A 19519-nucleotide genomic window follows, 5' to 3' on the forward strand; every position below is an offset into this window, starting at 1 on the left:
ATTAGGACTTTTTATAGCTTTTTTGACATACTATACTATGACTTTTTTTTTATTTACTATACTATGACTTTTTAATGAATTTTTTTGACATACTATACTATGACTTTTTTTTTATTTACTATACTATGACTTTTTTTCAATGTACAATACTATGACTTTTTTTCAATGTACTATACTATGGCTTTTTTCTGACATTCTATATTATGACTTTTTTATGATTTGTTTTCCAAAATCCTATTCTATGACTTTATTTCAAAATATTATGCTATGACTTTTTTCCGACATGAAAATACATTACCTTTTTTGACATACGTACTATACTATGACTTTTTTCGACATACTATACTATGACTTTTTCTGACTATTTTCCGACTCCCTGTATAGGACTTTTTAAACCTTTTTTGACACACTATACTTTGACTTTCTTATGACTTTTTTTGACATACTAGTCTTTGAATTTTTTCGATGTACTATACTATGACTTTTTTATGACTTTTTCAACATACTATACTGTCGCTTTTTTTCTATGTACTATACTATGGCTTTTTTCCGACATGAAAATGCGTGACTTTTTTTTAAATACGTACTACACTATGACTTTTTTTGACATCCTATACAATGACTGTTTTATGACTATTTTCCGACAGCCTGTATTAGGACTTTTTATAGCTTTTTTTGACATACTATACTATGACTTTTTTATGACTATTTTCCGACAGCCTGCATTAGGAGTTTTTATAGCTTTTTTTGACATACTATACTTTGACTTTTTTCGACATACTATACTATGACGTTTTTATTACTTTTTTTGATGTACTATACTAGACTTTTTTATGACTTTTTTATGTACTATACTATGACTTTTTTCCAACATATCATGACTTTTTTGTGACTTTTTATTCCAAAATCCTATTGTGTGACTGTTTAATTACTTTTTTTCAAATGCTAAACCATGATTTTTCATAATTTCTCTGTCTTCAGTAATATGCACGATAAATACAACTCTAAAACACACTATGTGCTTTAAAAATAGCTCAGTGAGATAAGCTGTTGGCTACAAAATGGAGTTTGTAAGCTAAGTTGGTTCCTCATCACACCAAAACCTTTATTTGAAATACTATACTAGGACATTTTAGGACTTTTTTGGACATATTATACTATGACTTTTTGAGTTTTTTTCCAACATCCTATACTATGACTTTTTTTAATGTACTATACTATGACTTTTTTCCAATGTACTATATAATGACTTTTTTCAACATACCATACTATAACTTTTTTTCGATGTACTATACTATTGCTTTTTTCCGACATTCTACAATATGAATTTATGACTTTTTTTCCCGAATCCTATTCTATGACTTTTTTATGACTTTTTTTCAAAATACTATACAATGACTTTTTTCCGCCGTGAAAATACGCGACTTCAAAATACTATACTATGACTTTTTTATGACTATTTTCCGACAGCCTGTTTTAGGACTTTTTATAGATTTTTTGACATACTATACTTTGACTTTTTTCGACATACTATACTACAACTCTTTTTCTATGTACTATTCTATGACTTTTTTCGATGTACTATACTATGACTTTTTATGACATGCTATACTGTGACTTTTTTATGACTTTTTTCGATGTACTATACTATGACTTTTTTATTACTTTTTTCCCAAAATCCTATTCTATAACGTAGATCAGGGTTCAATTCCTCAACATACCAAAACATATTTTTTTCAAAATAGTATACTTTTTGACGTTTTTTTGATGTACTATATACTATGACTCTTTTTCAATCGACTATACTATGACTTTTTTTGACATACTATACTACGATTTTTTTGACATACTATACTATGACTTTTTTCTGACATAATATACTTTGACTTTTATGACTTTTTTTGACAAACTAAACTACAATGTAGTATGACTTCTTTGTCTTTAGTAATATGCACAATACATAAAAACAAAACATAGCTCTACGTTTTATTTACTTTTATGACATAGTATACTATGATCTTTTTCTAAAAGGTTTAATCACATTTTTTATGACAATGACAATACTATAACAATTTTGGACAATACCATACTATGCTGTTTTTGTGACAATTTTTATGACATACTAGATAATGACATTTTTATTAAGTACAATACTATGTTGTTTTCTTACATTTTAATCACATACTATACTTTGATGTTTTTTACTTTAAAATAACATTTTGTGACATTTGTTATGACATACAATACGATGGCATTTTATGACAATACTATACTTTGATGTTCTTTTGTTATTTCTATGACATACTATACTATGACTTTTAAGGACGTTTTCATGAGATTTGTATGGCATGCTATACTATGTTGTTTTATTACATTATATGGCATACTATATCATTATTTTTATGACTTTATTCTGACATACCATACTATGACATTTTTGTGACATACATATTGTTTGTGAAGTTTATGTGGCAATCCTATACTATTATTTGTTATGACATATTTGGTCCCTGGTCTCTATCGCGCATTCAAATGCACATGCCATGATGGGTATTTGTTAAGAAGGAGCTCTTACATGACATCACTTCCTGAAGCTTATCAAAGTTACTTAAAGTACTTTACTTTAATTATTACTTTAAGTTCACTGAAAAGGGACAAAGTTTTTCCACTGTGAGATTTTTTCTTATTCTGGTAAGGAAGTAGAGTTTCAGCATATATAAAAGCATCTAGTTAAAGCCCAGCTTCTCCTTACTCTGGTTTGTGCCGATTAAAGTGCATTAAAATTGTGTCATACTAATAGCAATAGCATTATTGTCATCCCACAGATGCAAAGCCCAGAGTCACACTGATCCAGAATCCCATACACAATGTGATGCATACTGGAGATTCAGTTTCCTTTAGCTGTCACATTAATGTCTCTTCTGGATGGGAGTACCTGTGGTACAAAGATGGCAGTCCCCTTGCCGTATCTGGAAACAATCACACCATCAGTTCTGTTGTGAGAACAAACACTGGATCATATCAATGCAGAGTTAAAAGAGGAAGTAATACAGTCTTCTTCTCAGACCAGAGTCAGGCTGTGAGACTTGACATCGAGGGTAAGTTTTTGTTGACTACCCCACCTTTTTTCTGAACTTGTTAAATGTGTTCATCACAATATTGATTGTGTTTCTACAGAACGCCCATTAGCAGATATAATTCTCGTAACTGGGTGGTCTGAGGTCTTCTCTACTGACAGCTTGGTACTCAAATGTAGGGTGCAAGAAAGCCAACACATATGGAACTACACATGGTAATACACATACAACATATCAGTTAATATTATAGAGTAAAATTTTCTAAATGCATTTATGCAACTGTGTGGTTTCCTATGTTTCTCACAGGTTTAAAGAGGGGCAACCAATCAATCTGCTCTCTGAAAAACATACAGTCACACCGGAGGATGACCCAGAGCAGAGCAAGTACTCCTGCCAGGGCATTCGCACAGGAAGACCTTCTTACTCAAAAACCAGTGATTTGTTCAAGACCAAGAACCTTCGTAAGTATGCCAGAGGTCTGGTAGTCGTCCATTTTTAACCTGCAAATATTCTGTCTCGTTTTCATTCTCTGTTTTTTTTTTTTTTTAATCTGAAGTTTTGAAGAGGAGGGTGCTTCTTTCCATCTCTGGCTGTATCTTCTTTGGCATCATTGCCATTTTCATTGGATGCATTGTCCTCAGAGTCATCCGCAAACCAGGTTTCCCTTTACTTTTTGTGATTTTTTGAGTACATGGATTCTGAAAATCTGCATTATTAAATAAGCCATTATCGTTATTAGAGTCATAATATTTCATTGACAATGTGAAAACAATGTGATAATGAGATTGCTTGTAAAAATAAACCTCTGGGATTTGGGGGAGACCAAAAATAGAGACTAAACAAGAGAGAGAACAGAGAGGTAATAAAATAAAAGGCAATGAAATGTAGGTGTTGTGTTATATATATATATATATATATATATATATATATATATATATATATATATATATATATATACTCAGTAAAAAAAGAAACGCCTCTTTTCAGGACACTATATTTTGAAGATACTTTTGTAAAATTCAAAACAATGTTTTCCATGCTTGCTTTATGGTTCAATCAGCCATAAACAATTAATGAACATACAACTGTTGAATGGTCAAAAAGACAAATTTTTGTGACACATTTGTCACATGTCTGTGAAAATTCTTCAGTTTACGTCTTAGTTATTAAATCTTTTAATGTTCATGCAATATTTGCTTATTTTAAGTTTGCTTAAGGTATAAAGGTAGTAGAAAGTGACAGAATGTTTTTCTTTTTGCTTAATATACACAATCACAAATGAACTTACAAAAGACAAAATAAGGTGACAAATTCTTTTTTTTAAACCACATAGGTAATGGTGAAGACAAGCCAGAGGAGGCAGAGCTGTTTCTCACCATGGCTCAGCTAAAGGACCATGATAGTACGTTGACACCACCTCCCATGGATTGTGGTTTTGGTTGCCACTTCCGCAATTGCTGCAGATACAGCCCCACCACTGAAACATTTCTGAGCTTTTTTAGAGTTTACCATTTGTGAAACTACCTACTGACATTTTCAAGTTAGAGTCTGACTTTCATAGTCTGCCCTTAGCCTTTGCTGCTCTTTATTAAACTTCCTTCCTCTCTGCTGCAGATGCACCCTGTCCAGTGGTTCAGTACATCACAGATGCAGAATTGAATGCTTCATCTAAAAAAGGTAAAGAACCCACACATAACTAAAACAGGTCATTCAAAAGCTATATCACTATGCAAGTGTTTGAAAGTTCCCTGGATTCATCCCTCACTGACATATTTGCTTTAAAAAAACAAAAAAAACAATCATCACCTGCAGAAGCAGACGAGAATGGCACGATTTCCGGCGACACAACGCCGTTACCAATATCCTCGCAGGAGGACCAAGGTAATAAAGTTTAATTAAAAAATGTAAATTTCCAATTAAACATTTTCTCTGTTATGACAGACACTGTGCCACTTTCTTTTCTCTGAGACGCAATGTATTTCTAATCCATCTTTCCACATTTTGCCCTTCACTTCTTTCCAGCCATGACGAGTGAGAACCATGATACAACAGAAAACAATGGTGGACTGGTTTCCTTTAAACAATGAGTCGCTGAAGCTCTATTTGCATCAGTTTAGCAGAAAATAATAAGTCTATAGACTTACTACAGCACGGTGAGGCTTTAATGGGCATTACAAACAACATTTTTGACGTATTAAGACTGGAGAGAGAATCGCGCTACTGTGCGATCCTTACCACCAGCGGGCTATCAAATTTAAAGTTCTGCCTTGCATTGCTAAACAAAGGTTGAGAAAATTCATTAAGATTCTTCCTCTGGGGACTGTAAATGTTTGTACCAAATTTGATGGGAATTAGGATATTGCACCCTGAACCAACAGACTGGCTGACGTTGCCATATAAATGTGTACACATTTGTTCTGCACTGAACATTACTTGATAGCACAATACTGTTAGAACTGTATTCAAATCATTGTATTGATGATAAAGGAACTGTTCAAATATGAAACATTACTTATGTGAGCAGCATCAATCATGTATATGGTTAGTTTTTATTGTTAGCTATTATTATATGCATTGTACATAAGTATTGATCTGCAGGAGATGTTATTAATCCTCAAGCAAACACCTGGGGCCAGATGTTAAAACAATGTGTACACACCAAAAACATGCGTACGCCTTTTTCCACACATCATTTAACTGATTTTATTGTTATATTGTGGTCTATACAGCGATTTATTTATTAGTAATGTATTGTTATTCTTTTTTTTCTTTTCTTTTTTACATTTGAGACATGGAATATCTTTTGATTTTATTGGGATTTGTGAAGGTCTTTGTAAAGTCTGTTTTAATATGAGTGCTACATTACTAAGATATATCCGCAATGATGATTTAGAGGTGCATATACATGCTTATGCATATTTCGGTCTTTGTTTGCACTGAACACACTGTTTTAGTCAGGGGGTTGATGCATCTGGCCCCAGATGTGATTACATTTAAGTAAGTCTACTGTTATGTGCTTTCTTCTTTAAAAATGATTATAATTTCCAACAGTAGGTGATGCTTCATTAATGCCAAAGCATTTTGTGTCTCCCTATGAAATTATCAAAATATAAATTCAAAAACGTTGCCATGAGTGTTCATTTTAACTTATACTGATCTACCCCGTCAGATGAGACTGCAAGTTCAACCAGTGGAGATTTAACAAGTAGGCCGATTTGTGGTACAGTCCGAGGGAAGATCTTGTCCGTCGTGTGCACTTGCAACAAAAGACACAAGGGAAAGATGGTCATTATCGAGAACAAACTATAAAATCCAAAAGGTATATAGAACATACAGAATACTTACTGAACTACATCTACTTGAGGATATCAGCCAGTTTCTCCACATAGTAGTCATAGTTCTCCTGACAATCCTCCCAGGGTTCAAAGGTCTGGTCCTCCTTCTCCACATACGTTTCCCAAACATGTACGAAGTCAACCGGCTTCATCATCCGCAGTTTGCAGCCGGCGTTCACCAGAGCCCGGAGGCCTTCTACTATCTCTGGCTCCTCCCAGTCAAAGAGACGGGAGCAGAACATGCAGAGACGGACCTTCTTGCGCTGCTGGAGGATGTTGGCCAACTTAGCTGCACAAGCCGCACAAGGACTGGATGATACATACCATGTGACTTCATACTCTTGGGAAGCAATAGGGAGCACCTGGAAAGGAAAGAGTGGAGATTAATGGAAGCATAAAGGAAAATAAACATTATCATATGACAGTATTACAAGAGAAAATGCTTGAAAACTAATAGAAATCAGACCTCCCATGGGGTTCACATGTGTGTTACATTATACTACAGTAATAAAGGTTGAGTGTGAGCATTCATCACGATAGACTGTATATAAAGAGATAATTACCTGTTGAAAGAATGCTTCTTCAGCATGAGCCGTGGCATGTTCATCCTCCATGTAACCTTTCAGTGGCTCTGTGCTGCCTCCTGGTGTATCCACTCTAAAACACAGCAGAGTCTTGTTCCTCCCGGATGAGTACTCCACATTCCTGAACTGAAACTTGAAGTAGAATGGGCTCATCTGTTCCCTATAGTGGAGATTAAAATAGAGAGTCTTCATAAATCTATTATCTTTTCAATCAATACCAACACATTTTTTTCTTAAAACAGCACTCACTGTCATTATTGTTGCTTGTTAGGGCATGAAGATTTTAGCAAGAAAGTAAAAAGGACAATCAAGTGGTATGTATCTATCCGCAGTGCTTTCAAAGTTATCTGTCACCTTTAATCAGTGTGAAAGTCTGACAAAGCATGAGTCATTGATATTCTGATTCATTTGACAACCATCCAAGACACACATAAAAGCGATGATAGTAAGTCTTCAAAATAGACCATCGTGACACAGTAAACAAAATATTAATGAGGCTACCGCTGAGTAAACTAATGTTTCTATAAATATTTTTGGCTTTCACATCACCCCATGATCTATAGATGTGCCAGACTCTTCATGATTCAGCCACTGTACGAAGCACGTACCCCTCCTGTCTTTCTTCATAACCCCATTGTTATACTGCATATGAATGACCAGATGGATTTCACAAATAGCTCTCTTATATCAAACAGCTAATGCTCAAAGGACAGAGACAGGGGAACAGATGCTAGGCGGCAGAGTGATATAGCAGGGGCCTGCATCTTTGTCGGCTCTGTGACTCATCACTATTCTTACCGCTGGGTCAGTAAGGATGGCAGGTGCAAGTCATTAGCATAATTTCTCAATTGAACATGCCTCGGGAACAATATGACTTACCAAAATACATGATAAACTACTTAATATACTGTATGAAAGAACACATCAAATAACCCAACAGTGGATGTGTTAAAGAGCAAAACAGGTGTGTACGTTTGATATTCTAATTAACTTTTGTGGTGTACGTATTAAATCTTACTCACCCTGTGACAATCTCAAACGGTGGCAATTCTATGGGTTGAAACTCTCCATTTTCCTCACTGTTTATTGCCTCCGCTCCGGTTGCGCCTCCACTTTCCCCATTCCGCTTCTCTTCATCCATCTTGGGCTGCTCAGGGGTCTTCTCTGGGGTCTTCTCTGGCTTTTTCACAAGTTTGTCAGGCTTTTTCACATGTTTCTCCTTCTCTTTTTCTTTGTCCTTGTCATCATTTGTTTTGTTTTCTACCTTCTTCTCTTTCCTCTTAACACTAACCCGGCTGTTTCTGTCGGCCATGATTTTCCGCAAGTGGGTGACAGTGTTAGATAAAGAGAGGGAGGGAGAGAGAGCGAGAGAGAGATAGCTCAGGGCAAGTATAGTGATAACCCTAGTGCATTTACAGAAATAGATCCTATTGTGTGCCGTGGTTGGAGTCACAACATGTGCCATGTCTGGCCGGGGCAGGGATAGGTTAACACACTCCCCCTCTTTCCATGCCGTGCTGTTAAAAGGCCAAAGGACAACACAATTGTCAGTGTCCATGGGTTGCATGATGAACTTAGGGACATACATATATCTTACAAACTTCATACGTCATATTAAGAAAGGAATCAACAATATTCTGTGTATAAACGTAAAACCCCTAACAAAACCAGTGGCAGCTATTTAATCCATCAGACTGTCAACAGGTCAGCAACAGGCAGGTTATTAATAGTGATGCTTGGCTGTGTGTATAGGGTAACCAGGGGTCTCTTGATACTGAACACCAGTTTTGTTTTTGCCAACTCCAACCACGTCGTGCAGCCCATTAGGCCTAAGCGCTACACAAAGGCCGGTGAGGGGGCACCCCAAATAGAGAATTATTGGGAGCAGTGCAGTACATTGAAATACACACACGCTAACACACCAATGTGTAAGAGCGTATTTGTCTCTGTGCAAGAGTAAAGTGTGGCCCAGTGTGCAGGAGCCCGTGAACAATCAATCTATGAACTCACCCTGCATCAATATAGTCCTCTGCTGGGGCCATTGTGTGGGGGAGGGGGAAATTGGTTTTGTAATAGTGTGTGTATTTTTTTGTCTATGTGCGGACAGAAAATGGCTTTCTGCACTGCAGATGTAATAACTTGAAGCATAAGGGAGAGGGTGGGAGGGAGAGGGCAGTTCAATTACAATTTCCTTTCCTGCCTTAGTCTCACACTCTGCCAAGTAATTCATTTCAGAGGCAATTACCAATAGGACCGCAGCACAGCCTGCTCGACTAACTCGAATGGATGAGCTGTCACAGCCGGGGGGAGGGACACTTCAAGCTGCTCCACATACAACAACACACCCATGGGGATGAGATAAAAAACACTTTTCAAAGCTAAACACGCTGACACATCCACACTGATATCTGGCAACACATCTAAATACACAGATGTCCTGTGGTGATAATCATTAAGATCGCAGCAATCTTTGATAATGAGGATCTTTGAGGGAAATCTGATTGTATCTTACACAGACTAACACACTTCCTCTGAATTGCTTTTAACTACAACAAAAACAGTAACACTGGGATGAAATTGTTTGCACTCCGTGAAAAAGAGATGTAATCCTTGTGACAGTCTTTATCATAAGATCTGTTGCAATTACTTCACAGTCAGTCATCTTCAAATTGATTGATACGGTTGTTCCTAATCAATCACAAAAAATAATTAATTGAAGCACTTTGTACCTTCTCATGTAAAGATCAAGGGTTCAGTAGCCACATAGTTTCCTGCCATGTATTTCTTTAGTAATTTAAAGTACTTTAGTAATAAGTCTTGTGAGCCTGGCTGGCTTTGAGAAAAGGGCTGCGTAGGATGTGACTGCTGACTGCTTGCTGACTCAAATTTAACTGTAATGGAATTACATGCAATTACCCTGCCTAGCCACTGACCCAGCCAAGAGGTAAGAGAGTCCCTGAATAAAGGCAAACACACAGCAATGTTCACAGTTTCTCCTTCAAAGCGGTGCCCTGCAATGTTCTTTCAAAATACTTCAGTGAGGTCAGATGGAGCAAAAGCCAATGTTGTGCCACATGCACACATCCTCTGCTAGTTTAATGGAGCAGAAACTGGGTCAAACCAATTTCAATTCTTAAAAGTTCAAAAGTAGAATTGAACATTGATTGAAAAAGCAAAGTAGTGCGGATAAAGAAAATGAAATGGTATTGACCTCTACTCTGACAGAGCATGTGAAGTTATAAAGGCCTGCCAGAGGAAAATATAAATAAATTAGGGTAGAAAACAAGATATATATGAGCCGATTTCAGCTATTCTCCATTGGTAAAAAGGTGTGTAATATACAGATGCACTCACATCTGCAAACTGCACACACCACTGTGATAGAAAGTGAAACTTGTTTATTATGATGTCCCAGAGATAAGGAATACATACAAAGCGAGAGAAAAAAGAATAAATGGACAAATTGTTTAGCAGCTGATGCCCTCCTTCAAAAACAACATCAAATGAATTAGTCACAATTTCTAGGGTTATTGTATACAAGAGAATAAAGCAGATGCTACAGAACACAATTGACCATTTGGTTATCGTTGGTATGTCAGTGCACACAAACAAGCTATGTATGGGGTTGGGAGGATAGTGAGTGGAGGCTTTGTCTGAAGACAAAATAATGTCAGAGTAAAAGCTTCAGTATTGATCTGCTTCTAGTCCCCTCTGTCCACAGCATGTGGTATAATTGTCTGTATGTAGGCTACATGGTAGAGACAGCGATCCACACCTACTGCAGTCTAAAAAACCTGTTTGAAGAAGGGAAACTAAGCCTCGGCTCTGAAACTCTGGGTAATTCCTTCCATTTCACGTCAAAATGTAGTATGAGGACTATGTTATGTTGCTAGTTCAGTTTCCATACAGGGAAACAGAGGTTAGTATCCAAGAAGTAAGTAACTTAACTGCATGTACAAAGCCGTCAGTTGCTATTTCGGTAAAAGAAATGCTTGATTCCTAACTTTAAGTCCATAGTAATCTGTAGTTCGCTTTGAGGTAGATGAGCGTCTCAAGGTTCTTTGGTAAGACGCGGCCTCTCTCTGACCGCAGACAGCGCCCAGCAGTAGTGAAAATGCTCTCGACTACAGTGCCACAAGCAGGTATGGTAAATGCCCTCTTGGCTACCTGGGCAAGCAGAGGAAAGTCAATTGCTTTACGCCGCCAGTAATGCAAAGCCTCCTCGTCTGTTGGTTCCTCTCGTAGGTAGACGGCCAACTCCTGCTCTAGGCTCTTGGCCTGTGTTGTGGGCCTCTGCTTAATGAAAGAGAACAGCTTACAGGGACGGGAAAACGAGGAGGCCGGTGATGGAGCTGGGGCGGGAGGGGTCTGGGATTGAGGATGTAGGTCTGTGTTGGCATCTATGGGGCTGGAGGCTGTGGAATGTTTTGACAACTCCTCTATGAGAACTTGTCTATGCCAGTCAGGGTTGCTGCTCCAAGTGAGCTTGAACTGGGGGTCCAGGGTGGTGGCAGTGATGTAGAGAGGGTCCTCCAAGACAGGGGCCAGCCGACGCTCGACAGCCTGGCTGAGGCCTACCAGCAGAGAGGGGCAGTGGGGAGTTGACGTCTCAGAGAGATGCTTACGAAGGCCCAAAACACACGGCAGAGCAAGGCTGATGGACACATGTTTGTCTGTCTGGATGTCCGTCTGTCTGTCCCCTTGCACCATGTCCCAGGCCTCAGTGAACGGCTCCAAAGTGTCAGTGAGCTCCCTCAGCAGGGCTCTCTCTGAACCACCCAGCGCCAGCTCCCCCGGACCACTCACCTCCTCCAGGAACTCCACTGAGTCCAGCAGCCGCCGAAGCACCTGCAGGAAAAATTAAACCAAAAAATGAACAATGCCATTTAAAACAATAGAAATACATTTTTAATTTTTTCGTTACAAAAAACTAGCATTTCACAGTATAATAATATAAATAAAGCTAAATAGCTACATACATAATCAGTTTATGAAATTGATTATATTGTTTTTTAACACATTATAATAACCTCCCTATTTAGCATTTAAATCAGTGTATAAACCACTTATATTTAACTTATAAAACACTTCTGGCATCAGATGTTTCTAAGTGTTAATCTGTAATAATGTATTTGTCACAACTCCTTGTGTAAAACCTCCAAAACTGATGCAACTGGTGATTGACAATATAATACAATGTAACATAGTTTTAATCATTTAAAATATGTCATAAAACTGGTGACATATAATAGTAATAAATAAATAGTAATACAGAATGTATTAAGTGACTTATTATAAATGCTAGGTGGGGGGGAGTTAAGGTGAAGTACTGCTTGTTTACTATGCATACCTTAAGCTGAGCAGCCCAGTCGATTGCTGCAGGAAGGGTAGTTCCTGGTGTCCTCATACTCAACCCAGGACCATCAAACACCTGGCTAAGTTTCTCAGGTGGGACAGCAGAGGTAACATAGTTGTAGAAACAGGCAGCCTTGGCCAGTGTGGAAGTGACCTGTGGACAAGAGCGTAAGCCCTCTCTGACACACTGTTCAAGGGAGCGAGAGAAACAGTCCACTCGACAAACACCCAGACCATGCTCCCACTCTCCTTCCTCTCCTCCGTCACCATGGCCATTCCTGATCCCTTCTTCCACGTTGTTACCATAGTCCACCTCTTCGCCATTGTCTTCGTCTTGCCCGTTAGCGAGAGTAGGGGAAACCAAAAAACCGGGCAGACAACATGGCTTTACTGTTGTTGAGAAGAAAGGGTCTGCAACCACCCGAAATGCTCTCCCTGAGACGCCATGAGAGTGACATACGTCATCAAAATCTGAAAGCACGTGATTCCCAGAGCTGCCTCCAGTCATGGGAAGGCACGCCAGGAGAGCTGAACGCATCTGCCAATCAGATGTGAGAAAATGGCAGGTGACACCAAGGTACCTACAGAGAGAGAGAGAGAGAGAGAGAGAGAGAGAGAGAGAGAGAGAGAGAGAGAGAGAGAGAGAGAGAGAGAGAGAGAGAGGTGGACTCATCAGTGTGGGAATCAAACCAAGAGGGAATCATGTTGTTTTGGTTGATTTTACCTACTTACCCTGAAGTGGCTCCAGTTAAGCCCTTCCAGAGATCCAGGCTGAGACTGAGGGCGTGTGCTGAGGCCAGGGCCTGACGGGTTGCTAGCTGGGCCTGGTAGGTGTAGGCTGGGAGGAGCTGGCTCTGGATGTAATACTGGGGCTCAGGATTGTAACGTGGCTCCAGGAGCTGGAGCAGCTCTCTGAAACCTTGATTTTCCACTATGGACACTGGCTGCAGGTCACGCACAATCATCTTAGCTATAGCCTCAGAGATCAGGACCTGTGGCAACATACATCAACGAAAATTACCCTCATTATAGCAAATTATTTCATTATAAATAAGAAACAGATTAAAATAATAAATAATAACTTGTGGGATTTTATAAATAGTAGCTTGGTTATTTGCATCTCAAGAGATGATGGATTATAACACACACCTGACGTGGGTCATGTCTGTCAAACTTGGTCACCCCTCCTCCAGAGCCTCCTCCTACTCCTCCCTCAAGAGTTCCCATTCCTCCAACAAGTCCACCTCCTCCTCCTCCTCCTCCCACTCGAGGACTGATGGGGAGAGTGTAGCGGGTGTTCCCTCCATTAGTGGTGAAACTGTGCAAGGAACCAGAGGAGTAACCCTCTCTCTTCATATCCTTCCTTTTCACAAAGTCATCATACATTGCCTGGTGTTTCCGCTGAATGGGAGCGAGAGGAACAGCAATGTAATTAGTTGGCAGGGAGATTAGTTACTGTTTACATCTCTACAAATTGCCTTGTTTTTACATAGCCTATGTGGAATACGATACTGTATGGGTAGAGAGGCTGTTAGTTAAATAGCTGACACTGTGCGGTGTACATAAAAAGATGGTGTATAGCAACTGTTTCAACTGATGCTGACAGAAATAGTAGGCTATAAGACTGAGAATAAGGACAGACGATAAAACATCTTATTTTGAAATCTATACCTTAAGGTGCGTTACGAAGTTGGACGTGACACTTCGCTTCGCCTGGATCCTGGTACCACAAGCCTTGCAGTTGGACTCGATTTTGCCATTTTCACCTTCAAACACAATATTAAAGTAATCCAGAATAGACACCTTCGAAACTGACGCCATTAGAGCCCCCAGTTCCTCTACTCCGTAGTAAAATCAACTTGCGATCAAGGACAATGTGAGTCTGAGGTTTCAATCTCACCTCGCCTCTAATCATGAGCGCAGGCCAGCGTGTTTACTTCCCCGTCCCCGATAACACATCAAATGTTGCCAGTTGCGCAGACAAAAGGACAGTTCATTCCAAGCAGGAGTTGCGTCGCTTGCACGTCCGAAATTAGCCACAATCTGGCTACACGGGCTGCTGCGGATGTCTTGAAACATCAATAATATAATTGTGAAGCTACATCCGTTGTTTCTGCACTTCCATCCGCCGTTAGGACGCAAGTGAAGGGGAGGCAGTGCGCTGTATTTCATGGAGGCATGTAGACAGTAATATAATTGGACCAGGAAGTACTTATAATAAACGGGAGTCTCGTTTCCCGTTTCGGCATTTCCCGGTAATGTTCGGCTGTCCCCAGTCAAGAGAAGACAGCTTTCCTCTGATACAGGCCTTACACTTGCAACAAGAATTCAAATTAAAACTGGATTACTGTTTTGAGAATAGAATTCAAAAAATACTTACATAATCAGACATTATAATTATTTCTATTTTATCATTATTTAGGGTAAAACAGAACACTATTACATAGTAATGAAGTTAGAAATAATGATCACTTAATGGATAATGAATTTACCATTGCGTTACAAATCAGTTAAAGTAAGCAGTTAAATAGAACTTTTAGGTTTTTACAACCAGGCAACCTAAAACTAGTTCTTATCAATGGCCTAACATTGATGTATAAAGTATTAGTAAATTATTTATGAAGGATTAAACAATACATATTACTTTTAAATCCTTTATATAAGGGTTCCTTATCAGAAAATGGTACCAGACCTTTATTGAAAAGAGTCAGACAGGTTATGTGTGTATTTATAAATTAATCTTACAGTCTACAACAAAGATTTTATTTTAAATCCTAAAAGACATAATCCACAAACACATTCATCTCAAACAGGCCACACATATCAGTGAGACAGTCACAAATAATCTATTACTATTTGGTCATTACAGAATTATCTGTAATCTCTATTTAGAAATCCACCGGGAGGGTCGCTGTTGAGTTCGATTGGCCTTGATGCATAATCTACTGAGTCCAACCTGTCACTCTCTGTGGCTATACACTCTTAACAGATCATCTCCAGCTTCAACTCAACAGAGTTATTTAGTCGGCCTCCTTGTCCAACTGGGCTGCCGAGGATTCCGCCTGGAGAATGTGTTTGTCTTTCATGCTGTGCTTCAGCTCCTGTCTGGTGTTCAGAACTGCAGTCTGAAGGGTTGCAATCTCAGCGGACAACTCTATTACTGTAATATGACAGGAAAAAAAAGGGAGAAGATGAAGAAGGATGAAAAGAAAATCATGTACCAGTAGTATACCAAGCACTCTGTCAGATGTTTCATCTTGCATAAATGCATAAAATTACTAGACACCAATAAAATCACAATGTTCTTCCTATCTGCCTATTTAGGAGTGTCATGTCATTTTTAAATGACTTAACCTTTGGCAGAAGCACAATAATATTTCAATTTCTCTACACTTTATCTAAGTTTATTTATCTATCCATTTATAGTTATATCCATATGGCTATAGATAGTGGCACTTTTACATAAACTATCTGTGGAAGACTCTCACGTGCTGAATATATAAAAGAACCCAACGTGGCCCTCAACGCATTGCAGCTAAAGAATATAAATAGAGAAAACATAAGCAAATTAAGAAAACATCTTAAACAGTGTGATACCACATGTGTGTGTAGTATAACAAGATATTCTGCAAATACAGGTTGGGCTAGCCCGTATCCCAGGCAAACTAGTAAATTGCTTGTATTTGGTCAGTTGATTTGAATTGGGAGGGTAGTTAGGACAGCAGTAAAGGTACAACAGGTGTATAGCAAATATCTGCAATCTGGACCATGAAGTCAGTGTTAAAACTGAAATGTTTGCTAATTTTACAACATCTTTTACAGGGAGTCAACTTAAGTGTGTTTCTGTATTGTGTATATCAGAATTTGCCCGTGTTTGATTCCTTTGCAGCCTTTTTGTAAATGGTTGAGCTCTTGGCACCGCCTTAAGAATTTCAGGAAAAACTAATACATGTGTAATATGTAACTGTTGTTACATGGTTGGTTTGGTACATTGTGTTTTTTTTTACATAGTCAATCAAAATGATAACCTGGTCTTGGCTATATCCTAAAGTAATCACATCTTAGCAGAACAAATGCTTGATTGCTTGAAACAAAGTATAGACTCTTTTAGAAATGTAAAAATCATACCTTGCTTGAATGCCGACTGTGCTTGTTTAAGAGATTGTGGCACCAGAATCCCAAACCACTTCAGTGGATCTTGCTGAGGATTCTGCTCACCTTTTCTTACTTCAGGAACTTTCTCACTAATAGCTTCTTCCCTTGTCTCTCTCTCTGGGATATCCTTTTTTGGTTTAATTCTTCTCCTGACACCTGTAAAACCGCATAATTCATTAAATCAACAATGTATTTGATTTTGGTAAATGTAAACCACATTCTTTTTCTATCCCCACATGGACCACAGCAGACTCACCTTCTTCTTGAGGTCCAATATCCTCTATTAACCTGGCATCTTTTCCAGTCTCATTACTACACTTTTGTTTGACCCTTTCTGTGCAGAAACCCACCTCACCATTGTCCAGTGCTCTGTAACAAATACATTCACAAATGTATTTGTTACATTTTTTACAAATGTACACTCACAAATGTTGACAATTATTCTACTCCAGTGAACAACAATTTAACTGGGAGCCTTCATTTCCTCACCTAGCATGAACAGAGACCAGTGGCTCGATCTCACTTGCATACTGAAGTGCAGAGACGTGTTTGTTTCCCATGGAATATCGAGCCTTGGACATGGAAAACCATCCCTGTGGGGAATACAAAATGGTAACTAAAGTGGTAGAAGAGGATAAAAGGATAAAATACAAGGCTTTAAATGTTAAAAAAAGAAGAACACAAAAAAAGAAGAAAAAAAAGAAATGTTTAAAAAATTGAGTATATGTATATGCACTTACATTTGAGGACATAAGTACATTTGAAAAACAACTTAGGATGCAAAGATAGAAATATTGATAAACTATACTTGACATTAGGGCTTCAGTTGGTTTTTAATTGACGCTTATTTTCTCAATTACTTAGTCAATTGTTTTGTCAGTCAATTGTTTTGTCTGTAAAATGTTGAAAATAGTAAAATATTGCCTATTCCAATTTCCCAGAGCGTAAACTGACAGTCAATTTTCATTTGTTTAATCAACATTACAAAACACAAACATGTTCAGTTGACTACGTGATAATATTACACAAAGTAGCAAATCCTTGCATTTGAACTGGTAGCATTTAATATATTACGAAAATCGCTATTTTAGCTCAATTTCAGTTCAGTTTCAAGTGCAGATTGTACACACACACACACACACACACACACACACACACACACACACACACATACACACACACACACACACACACTTAGAATGAGAGTGGCAAGCTTGATAAAATGAAATTACAAGTAACTCTACATGGTTTTCTGTGTGCTAACGTTACCTGCTCTATGAGAGAGTTGAGAGTGGCTCGTTTCTCCTCTAGTAACGCCAGCTGGTCCATGAAACGGAGCAGCTTTTCGTCCAGTAACAGAGAATAATCCTCCCGTTCGGACACACCCATGTCGACTCTTTGTACTAATGTTAACTCAAATAATTTCTCAAACAGTCTTTACCGCCGTTGTTTCTACTAGGAATCTACACTGACCAATAACAGCATAGCTAGATATATAAAAACTGATTAAAAACACAAGACGTTTACTGCTTCCGTATCGAATCATGTGACACATGTCGTCACGTGATTAAATCACATGTCCATAAAATTATAATTTTTTTATAATGTAGAGAGAATCTTTGTGTCTAACATTAGACAATTTAAAGTAATTTCTTAGTACTGTTATGGCAACCAACAATATTATTAACAAAGCTAACAAAAGCTTTAGCGTATATCTGTAAATAACAATAACCTGACAAACAGGTCATTGCATGCTTATTGTCATTGTATTTATCTTTGATTTGTAACGATAAAAAAATATATAGAATTTAGAATAAATAATTACATAAATAATAGCATTTAGAATGAATAATAACAAAACAGCAGTTCCCATACCGGGAGTCGAACCCGGGCCGCCTGGGTGAAAACCAGGAATCCTAACCGCTAGACCATATGGGACCGAAAAACGGAGGTGGGGCATCTATTTTTATAAGTGGAGTCAACGTATCTGACGTTCCTGTAAATCTACTGGAATTCTTAACGCACAACGTACCTGCTTGTCCTTAAAGTTAAGTTCTATACATACTTGGATAAACTAACGTCAGCGCTACAGTCCACCATTGGCAGCAACAATAAAAAAAAATACCTTTTTATGCTTTGCTAACCTTTAATGTAACGTTAGCTAGCAAAATGCAACAACTCAGCTTAACAGTAAACGTTAGCTGGCTTTGCCAAAGATAGATAAAACTTTGTGCAACTTGACGTTAGCTAATTTAAGGTTAATATTACAGGTGAAAAGTCGGCCTGAAGTTGACATTAGCTAGCTAATTCTTTAATTGCAAAAACGACGGTTAAGTTGCTCTCCACATTTAAAAGAAGAACCTTGCTTGTTAATAAAGCAAAGCGAACCTATCTGTTGTTGTAAATTAGCTAGAGGTCCCAGTGAATCTAAAGAGCGCTAGCTTAGTTAAAAAACAAAAAACACGTAAAACATGGGTGGGTTTCTCCGGTTAATTGACGGCAGAATACTTCGTGTTTTCCATGGAGAGAGCATTGAGCAATAGCCAATTCAGATAGCTTTATAAGGCCTACTGAACACGGTGGAAGCATAACTCCCAGTAGCTCGCCGTGATCGTATAGTGGTTAGTACTCTGCGTTGTGGCCGCAGCAACCCCGGTTCGAATCCGGGTCACGGCAGGGTGAAAATCCCTGACACGGCTTGGGAGGACACTTTTTTATTTAGCTCTAACCATTGGTTCTTGCAACAAACTATAATAATGTACTAAAATGAATATACTGCGATTTTTTTCGCGTAAAAATAGCAAATGACAAAGAGGAAATGTACAGAACTTAATTGGTGTGGCACCCAGCTAATGCTAACAATTGATATTTTTGATATGTCTTATGCGCCTGTGTTATTTTGTTTCGCGGAGTGGTTGAGTCTGTTCTCAGGCCGTTTCGGCGATTTCAATATTCTTATCCTTGATTGGTATGATCATAACATCGGCTGACCTACATATCAAAGTATCACAGT

General features: G+C 38.3%; 4 protein-coding genes and 2 non-coding genes across 7 annotated transcripts; 2 read left to right on the forward strand and 4 right to left on the reverse strand.

Moving 5' to 3' along the window:
* The first annotated feature begins 2712 nt into the window (after positions 1 to 2712).
* Positions 2713 to 5700, forward strand: LOC117947653. Its single transcript, XM_034876789.1, has 8 exons — positions 2713 to 3098; positions 3178 to 3292; positions 3384 to 3538; positions 3634 to 3735; positions 4411 to 4479; positions 4692 to 4754; positions 4890 to 4958; positions 5100 to 5700. The coding sequence occupies exons 1-8, from the start codon at positions 2873 to 2875 to the stop codon at positions 5162 to 5164; spliced, it is 864 nt and encodes a 287-aa protein (XP_034732680.1). The 5' UTR covers positions 2713 to 2872; the 3' UTR covers positions 5165 to 5700.
* Positions 5701 to 5851: 151 nt separating this feature from the next.
* apobec2b (apolipoprotein B mRNA editing enzyme, catalytic polypeptide-like 2b) lies at positions 5852 to 8397 on the reverse strand. Its single transcript, XM_034876766.1, has 4 exons — positions 8019 to 8397; positions 6976 to 7156; positions 6423 to 6774; positions 5852 to 6333 (listed from the first exon to the last, which is right to left on the reverse strand). The coding sequence occupies exons 1-3, from the start codon at positions 8306 to 8308 to the stop codon at positions 6433 to 6435; spliced, it is 813 nt and encodes a 270-aa protein (XP_034732657.1). The 5' UTR covers positions 8309 to 8397; the 3' UTR covers positions 5852 to 6333; positions 6423 to 6432.
* Positions 8398 to 10374: 1977 nt separating this feature from the next.
* si:dkey-109j17.5 (zinc finger BED domain-containing protein 4) lies at positions 10375 to 14558 on the reverse strand. 2 transcript variants are annotated; one of them, XM_034876736.1, is made up of 6 exons: positions 14252 to 14558; positions 14023 to 14117; positions 13501 to 13752; positions 13084 to 13343; positions 12347 to 12932; positions 10375 to 11844 (listed from the first exon to the last, which is right to left on the reverse strand). In XM_034876736.1, exons 3-6 carry the CDS (start codon positions 13735 to 13737, stop codon positions 11002 to 11004), a joined length of 1926 nt encoding a protein of 641 aa, XP_034732627.1. In that variant the 5' UTR covers positions 13738 to 13752; positions 14023 to 14117; positions 14252 to 14558; the 3' UTR covers positions 10375 to 11001. The 2 variants fall into 2 exon arrangements, with proteins under 2 accessions (XP_034732627.1, XP_034732626.1); XM_034876735.1 differs by having other exon boundaries at positions 14023 to 14558.
* A 505-nt stretch (positions 14559 to 15063) lies between these two features.
* ccdc115 (coiled-coil domain containing 115) lies at positions 15064 to 18216 on the reverse strand. The gene is made up of 5 exons (XM_034876795.1): positions 17776 to 18216; positions 16996 to 17099; positions 16763 to 16875; positions 16480 to 16662; positions 15064 to 15511 (listed from the first exon to the last, which is right to left on the reverse strand). The coding sequence occupies exons 1-5, from the start codon at positions 17893 to 17895 to the stop codon at positions 15372 to 15374; spliced, it is 660 nt and encodes a 219-aa protein (XP_034732686.1). The 5' UTR covers positions 17896 to 18216; the 3' UTR covers positions 15064 to 15371.
* A 156-nt stretch (positions 18217 to 18372) lies between these two features.
* Positions 18373 to 18444, reverse strand: trnae-uuc. Its single transcript has one exon. It is a non-coding gene; the product is annotated as a tRNA-Glu (tRNA).
* Positions 18445 to 19110: 666 nt separating this feature from the next.
* On the forward strand, positions 19111 to 19182 carry trnah-gug. The gene has a single exon. It is a non-coding gene; the product is annotated as a tRNA-His (tRNA).
* Positions 19183 to 19519: the final 337 nt, after the last annotated feature.

This window comes from Etheostoma cragini, chromosome 7, assembly GCF_013103735.1.
Source record: "Etheostoma cragini isolate CJK2018 chromosome 7, CSU_Ecrag_1.0, whole genome shotgun sequence".
Taxonomy (NCBI): Eukaryota; Metazoa; Chordata; class Actinopteri; order Perciformes; family Percidae; genus Etheostoma; species Etheostoma cragini.